The following is a 7,500-nucleotide window of genomic DNA, read 5'->3' as shown; positions in this document are numbered from 1 at the left end:
CTCTTAATTCAATTTAAATTTAAAGGGCTTTATTGGCATAATAGGAAACATACGTTTACATTGCCAAAGCAAGTGTGAAGCTAAAAAACGAACTAAAAAGAATGTAATGTATGACTCTTTCTCTCTCTCTCTCTCCCTCCCCCTCCCCCTCTCCCATGTTAGCGTATCAGTCACTGCCCATACAGTAACAGTGACATACGTGGCGTTCCGCTGACACTGTGAAAGGAGAAGTGGCGTATTGTGCCCGGTGCCCTATAGGGCGACTGTGACATGTGATTGATGTGGAATGCGGGGAGGTGCTAGACATCTGTTTCATCACCTCCGTACCCTGGTGTGATTTATGTTCCTCTGCCGGCTGATTAATGAACCTGGAGGAGAGCGCAGGCACGCTGCCGACCACTCTGAAACATCTCTCCTTTAACACTGTAGTTAACGCTGAGGCAGTGTGTGCGTGCGTGTGTGTACGTGCGTGCGTGTGTTGAGGGGATCGATTTGGAGTTGTGTGTGTGTGTGTGTGTGTGTGTGTGTGCGTGCGTGCGTGCGTGTGTGTACGTGCGTGCGTGTGTTGAGGGGATCGATTTGGGGTTGTGTGTGTGTGTGTGTGTGTGTGCGTGCGTGCGTGTGTGTACGTGCGTGCGTGTGTTGAGGGGATCGATTTGGGGTTGTGTGTATGTATGTGTGTGTGTGCGTGTGTGTGTTGAGGGGAGGGATTTGGGGTTGTGTGTGTGTGTGTGTGAGTGTGTGTGTATGCTGTCTCTTAGCCCGTGGAAGGCTTCCATGCTCTGAGCCGCAGCCAGAGTGTGTGTGGTGTGCCTGTGTGCGGGTGTGTGTGCGTGTCGTCATGGTGTGTCTGTCCCTGGCTGATAAGCGGATTTACAGATGGGCTCTTTTGTGCTTTAAGGAATGATTTCCTCCCTAGGAGCCCCCCCCCCCCCCCCCTCCCCCCGGCCCCGTTAAAGAAGGGCCTTGATTTAATTATGCCCAGATATGTGTGTGTGATGGCAGGAGAGGCTCTCAGCTGGAGTACTGCTCACACGTGTTAGTATTGTGTTAGTAATGTGTTAGTATTGTGTTAGTATTGTGTCGGCCACGGCCGAGGAAAAAGGATTTCCTATCCCCCCCCACATTCAAATATCCACTGCAACAGACTACAGTGTGGGAGTTAGTCTGTCTGAAATGAATATGGCAGTAATAATGCTCCCAGTGGTATCGTGCGTGCGTGTACGTGTGAGCTATTTTTCTAGGCATGCCACACAACAAACGATTGGCAGCACAGAGGAAATGCTGGTCGTCAAAGTTTTAAAGGGTTTGAAAGGGTTGTCTGCAGTAAACAGAGCAAAACTGTGAGTGTGTGTGTGTGTGTGTGTGTGTGAGTGTGTGTGAGTGTGTGTGTGGTGGGTGATTATACTATGGAACGAGGCATATGTGTGTGCCAGAGCGGGTAGGTTCTTGGGGGTCGTAGTGTGTGTGTGTGTGTGTGTGTGTGTGTGTGTGTGTGTGTGTGTGTTTGTGTTTGTACAGTATGTATGAGTGTGTGTTATGGGCTGAGGGATATGATTAGAGATTTGGTTGTTGGTCTGGGCTCTGTGCACACCTGCTCCCCCTATGCTGGACACACACACACACACACACACACACACACACACACACACACACGCACCCACACATACACAGCTGTCTGTTTGGGTTTGTAGCCAGCCAGAATCCTGTCAAACAGGAGAAAGGCTACAGTACTATAGGGGCAGACAGTGTTGACTACACGTGTGTGCGTGTGCGTGTGCGTGTGTGGTCTATGTTCAAGCCAGCTCTGTGGAAATGGAAATACAGCTGCTGTACAGAGGGGGGGGTCTTGCTTACGGGCCCATTTAAGTACACACACAAAGAGATAAGCCTCTGGACGGACACACACACACACACACACACACACACACACACACACACACACACACACACACACACACACACACTGGCAAGAGTGGGGGAATGTTCCAGGTGTCATTCTAGAATCTCTGACCCCTGACTAAGGTCCATAATCAGTTTGACTTTCCGCGCTGCTGGATGTCCGCGGGGGGGTTTTCCACTTGTCCAGGAAAGGTTGTGTCTGCCTTTTATAATGAGTTTTCCGCTTCTCTCTCTCTGTCTCTCTCCTGTGTGAAGTGAGGACCAGTAATTGGCTGGTGGAGATTGGGAGGCTCGAACGCCCCTCAGGTTAATAAGTAGCGTCGGCTGATTGGAGGTCAGTCGCTGTAGATGTTGACTAGGCTACGGGGCCCTCCTGGGCTTAATGAGCAAACTCCCACACAGCTCGGGTCAGATCTTAACAGACGGGTTAGTGATTGCATCGCTGCCTCCAGCCTAATGAGCTGATTGGTTCATGGAGGTTCCAGTTGTTTAAAAGATGTGATGTGTGGTGTTGATGTGATGTGTGGGGGGGGAAGCTACATGAAGCGCTTGAATCAGAAGCTACATGAAGCGCTTGACTAGCGACGCAGTTCAACCAACTTGAAATGAGTTGTGTGGAAGCAGCTGTTGCCATGGGGGGTGCGAAGAACAGATGACGAGAGAAAGAGAGAGAGAAAATAAAAAAACGAACGTGCTCTCGAAGCTGTTTGAGTATTCGTGGTTGTAACGGGGTTGTGTGTGTGTGTGTGTGTGTGTGTGTGTGTGTGTGTGTGTGTGTGTGTGTGCGTATATCTTCCAGCCATCATGTACGTGATGGGAGCCTTGGGCCCGGCTGCAGGGTATCTGCTGGGGGGAGTCCTCATCGGCTTCTACGTCGACCCCAAAACCGTGGTCAACATCGACCAGAGTGACCCGCGCTTCATTGGCAACTGGTAAGGAGGACTGTGTGTTTGTATGTTAGCGGGAGTTTTTTTTGGTGTGTGTTCGTCCGTCGTTCCTTCCTTCTGTCTGTCTGTGAGTAGTGCATTATTTAGATGTGCTGTGGAGTGTGTCAGATGTCTTCAGGTGGTGTGTGAGGGTGTGAGGGTGTGAGGGTGTGACTGTGTGAGGGTGTGATAGAGTGTGTGAGAGACTGTGAGAGAGAGAGTGTGTGTGTGTGTGTCTGTCTGCCTGCTAGTTTGCGTTTGTGTGTCTGTCTGTCTGCTAGTTTGCGTTTGTGTGTGTCTGTCTGTCTGCTAGTTTGCATTTGTGTGTGTCTGTCTGTCTGCTAGTTTGCGTTTGTGTGTGTCTGTCTGTCTGCTAGTTTGCATTTGTGTGTGTCTGTCTGTCTGCTAGTTTGCATTTGTGTGTGTCTGTCTGTCTGCTAGTTTGCGTTTGTGTGTGTCTGTCTGTTTGCTAGTTTGCGTTTGTGTGTGTCTGTCTGTCTGCTAGTTTGCGTTTGTGTGTGTCTGTCTGTCTGTCTGCCGGTTTGTGTGTCTCTGTGTGTATGCTAATGTGCGTGCGCGCGCGCGCGTGTGTGTGTGTGTGTGTATCAATCACGTGCCGTCTGCCCCCTCAGGTGGAGTGGCTTCCTCCTCTGCTCCATCGCCATGCTGCTGGTCATCTTCCCCATGTTCGCCTTCCCCAAGAAGCTGCCCCCGCGGCACAAGAAGAGGAAGAAGAAAAAGATGAGCTCGGTCGACGACCTGTCCAGCGACGACGAGGTGATGAAGGAGAAATCCAACAACAAAGGCGTCACCTCGTCCATGGGCTTCGGAAAGGACATCAAAGGTAAAGAACCAACATTTTTTTTTTTTTACCTATCACCCTAGAGGGGGGGGGGGGGGGTTTCTATATCAGGAAGAGGCACGCGTTCCGTAAAATAAACGGTGAGATATCGATGTAGGAACGGGCCTTAGTACTTTACTTACTTACGTCAAATCGATGGTCAGGGGTCGGCCAAGTAAGTAGCCTTTCAACCAGAATGTGGAGAACCCTACAAATAGCTAAATTAGCCCTCCTCAACCAGCGTGTTGTGTGTTGGAATGCGGCTTTGCGCGCCTCCCTCCAGATGTACTGTACTGTACCGAACAATGTCTTCATTTTCCAGTAGGGAAAGTCCCCTGATTAGTCTGCTCCAGTATTTTTCCCAGGCTGTTCTCACAGAGTCAGTCAGCTTTCTTTCTTTCTTCTCCTCTCTCTTTTTAAATGAGCTCTCAGGGGAAGACTCAGTCACGATGCCTCACACAGCTCAGCACGCCACCGTATAACTCTGTCATTCTCTCTCACTGTACACTAGAGAGGCTTTTTCCTCCATCACGGTCTGCAACATCAACATACTGTACTGGAGTCAGAACTCCACTGGAGTGTTTTAGCCTCTGCTGGGACTGAACCGAGCTAATGTTGTGTGTGTGTGTGTGTACGTGTGTGTGTGTACGTGTGTGTGTACGTGTGTGTGTACGTGTGTGTGTGTGGGTGTGTGTTTGGGTACGTGTGTGTACGTGTGTGTGTGTGTGTGTGTGTGTGTGTGTGTACGTGTGTACGTGTGTGTGTGTGTGTGTGTGTGTGTACGTGTGCATTTGTGAGTGTGTGTGTTTGGGTACGTGTGTGTACTTGTATTTGTGTGTGTGTGTGTGTGTGTGTGCATGTGCGCCTGCGTGTGTGGAAAGGACAAATCACCCAGTGAAGAGGCTGTTTTGCCGGAGCGGTTCTGACCTTGAGAGAGCTGACGTTATTCACTGTGCTGTCGCTGCTTTCTCCTGTTGGTCCAAAATCATGACAGGATTCAGTCCAGACAGACTCTCTGACCAAGTATTAGAAATACTGTTTCTGTCATGTAGATTGCCAATGCATATGAGAGTAGCAACCTGGTTGAGTATAAGGATAAATATGGATTAGATTTGTCTAACTTTACTAAATCAAGTGGGGGTCTGTCGAAAAACACTGTCATTGTCGCCTCGCCTGGTCTGATTGAGAGGCCATGAGGACAGATGCTCTAGATGAGGACAGACGGGAGGACCTCACCATCTGTGCCCCCCCCCCCCCCCCCTTCTCCACAGAAGATTACATTTGAACTCCCGGACCCCAAAATGAAATAATTAGTATTGTATTCAATATGATCCTATTTCCACCACTGAGCCTGGCTAATGCTAACATGTGCTCCACATACTGGTAGCGGTTTCCTCCACCCATAACCAGATTAGCCGATTTAGCCCTTAGAAAGGGGTCCCCAAATCCACCGTGTACCGTACTACTGGCCACAACAGTCAATCATGAGATGTTGTAAGCCCCCCGTAACCCAATTCCATCCCTTCTTTTGTTCTTTCCTCCCCCGTAAGGACATCTGGTTGCCTGTCAGAACGTTTTCTATCAGTGTGGTTATGATGCAAGGGCGTGAGGGTCCTCCTAGTGACGGTCTACAACCCCAGAATCCTTCGCTTTGTTCAAACGCATGCAGGAGTGAGCTAGGATGAGTTACACATGGGGGAAAAAAACCCAACTCTGATTACCATGGTAACTATAGCAAAACCTATAATAGTATTAGTATTATTTTAATTGTGTATATAATATACACTCACTGAACACGTTATTAGGAACAGCATACTAATACTGGGTAGGGCCTCCCTTTGCTCTCAAAACAGCCTTAATTCTACGTGGCATTGATCCCACAAGATGTTGTAAATACTCCTGAATTCCTTCAGATTTTTCAGGTGCACTTTCAAGCTGTGAATCTCCCGTTCTACCACATCCCAAAGGTGTTCTATTGGATTCAGATCCGGTGACTGAGGGAAGGCCACTGAAGAACACGGAACTCATTGTCATGTTCATGAAACCAGTTTGAGACGACTTTTGCTTTGTGTCATGGTGCATTATCATGCTGGAAGTAGCCATTAGAAGCTGGGTACATTGTGGCCATGAAGGGATGCACATGGTCAGCAACAATACTCAAACAGGCTGTGGCATTCAAGTGATGATTGATTGGTATTAACGGGCCCAAAGTGTGCCAAGAAAACATTACACTACCACACCATTACACCACCTCCACCAGCTTGGACTGTTGCCACAAGGCAGGTTGGGTCCATGGATGTCCACAGGTGTTCCCAAGTGTTTGGTGAGTGTATGTATGTAGTATTCTGAGACCTGTACTAAATGGGCCTAATACAAAATGTTGCTTCCCCTCCTAATGGTTATGGCTGGGATTCTGAAGGGTAGGTGGATCCGAGTTCTACGCCCACGGTACAACTTCTACCTTGAATGCTCGAGTCACATCACCGTGACAACGTTCCTGGTGCTGTGGACCCAATGTCTTTTTTTAGCCTTTCTCCCAGGAATTACCGTCATTGTCGTCATGCAGTCAGTATGGATTAATTAATTAATTTCGGGCGTTTCACTGACCGCTCATAGGCAACTATGGGCGTCAAGACGCTCGCTCACGTGCGCAAAATTTAGAGTTGATTGTGATTCTTAAAAACCGGCGTGGGACGTGCATATAGATGTTTGTGCATAAGCGCTTTCTGTGTTTCAACCACAACAATCTTTTTCACAATCCTCCGCACAGTTTTCTAAATGAGGCCCCTGGGCAGGAAGAAGCAGGAGTGTGTGTGTGTGATGTCTCCCTGCCATCACCACGCTCCGCACCAACGTGTGAAAATTAACACATTAACTCTCTGGACGACCCTGTGCTCGCGAAACCTCATTAAAACCAATAACAGCTGCTATCAAAGGATGTCAGTCTGAGGGTGTCGCGCTGTAAGTAGAATGGTGATCTGGTGATCTGATTCCCCCCCCCCCCCCTTCCCCTCAGATGCCTCCTTATTGAAACATAAAAAACTTGGGGGTTTCTGGATCGCTATCGAATGTCACCAGGGCCACGGAGGTCTCACAGTACTTCTCACAGTCAACAAGTCCTTATCTTCCTTTCATTCAGCCGCCAGTAGGCGTTATTCGGGGTGAATATCTGACTCTGCTCGGGAACAGTGGGTTATTTATATCACATGACTGACTTTGATTGACAGGTGGGGCACTCCATTCGTGTTGACTCTGTCACATGTCCTCTGGCAGGTGGAGCGGGCACATTTGCCCTTATTATGATGGGCTGAGGGTGTGTGTGTGTGTGTGTGTGTGTGTGTGTGTGTGCGTGTGAGTGTGTGCGTGCGAGTGTGTGCGTGTGAGTGTGCGCGTGTGATTGTGTGTTTGGGAGGCGGATATCGGCTTGCTTCTGCTAGCGGAAGAGATGTTAACATCATCTCTAGTGTGGTGCTCTAGATTGTCTTCATGAGTCTTATCTAAACGGACACAGGTTTGGGAACAGAGGACACAGGGTTAGGAACAGAGTTGGGGTTGGGGCTAGCTAGGGTAAGGCCTAGGGTTATTCTGGAGCACAATAAACAACAACACACACATATGGATTGGATCTTTCGTGCGTGTGTGTGCGCGTGTGAACGCCCATTAGTTCATAAAATGTTCCCGCTGAGACCATATATACTCATTGCAATGCAAGTTGCTTTGGATAACAGCATCAGCTAAATGGCTTATATTATTATTATTATTATTATTATTATTATTATTAAATGTTTTGTCACCACAGACCCTACCAAAGTATGAATGCCTATCCAGAGA

General features: G+C 48.6%; 1 protein-coding gene across 1 annotated transcript in view; it reads left to right on the top strand.

The window, feature by feature from the left end:
- Positions 1-7,500, top strand: part of slco5a1 (solute carrier organic anion transporter family member 5A1) — a 41,776-nt gene that overhangs the window by 20,574 nt on the left and 13,702 nt on the right. The window contains exons 3-4 of the mRNA XM_080543263.1: positions 2,702-2,834; positions 3,461-3,672. Coding sequence (XP_080399389.1) covers positions 2,702-2,834; positions 3,461-3,672 — 345 coding nt within the window. The remainder of the gene's footprint in view (positions 1-2,701; positions 2,835-3,460; positions 3,673-7,500) is intronic.

The sequence above is a fragment of the Nansenia antarctica genome, assembly GCF_963989245.1.
Source record: "Nansenia antarctica genome assembly, chromosome: 12".
NCBI classification, from domain to species: domain Eukaryota; kingdom Metazoa; phylum Chordata; class Actinopteri; order Argentiniformes; family Microstomatidae; genus Nansenia; species Nansenia antarctica.
Note: the sequence above shows the minus strand (reverse complement) of the source record. Positions and strands in the feature narration are given on the sequence as shown.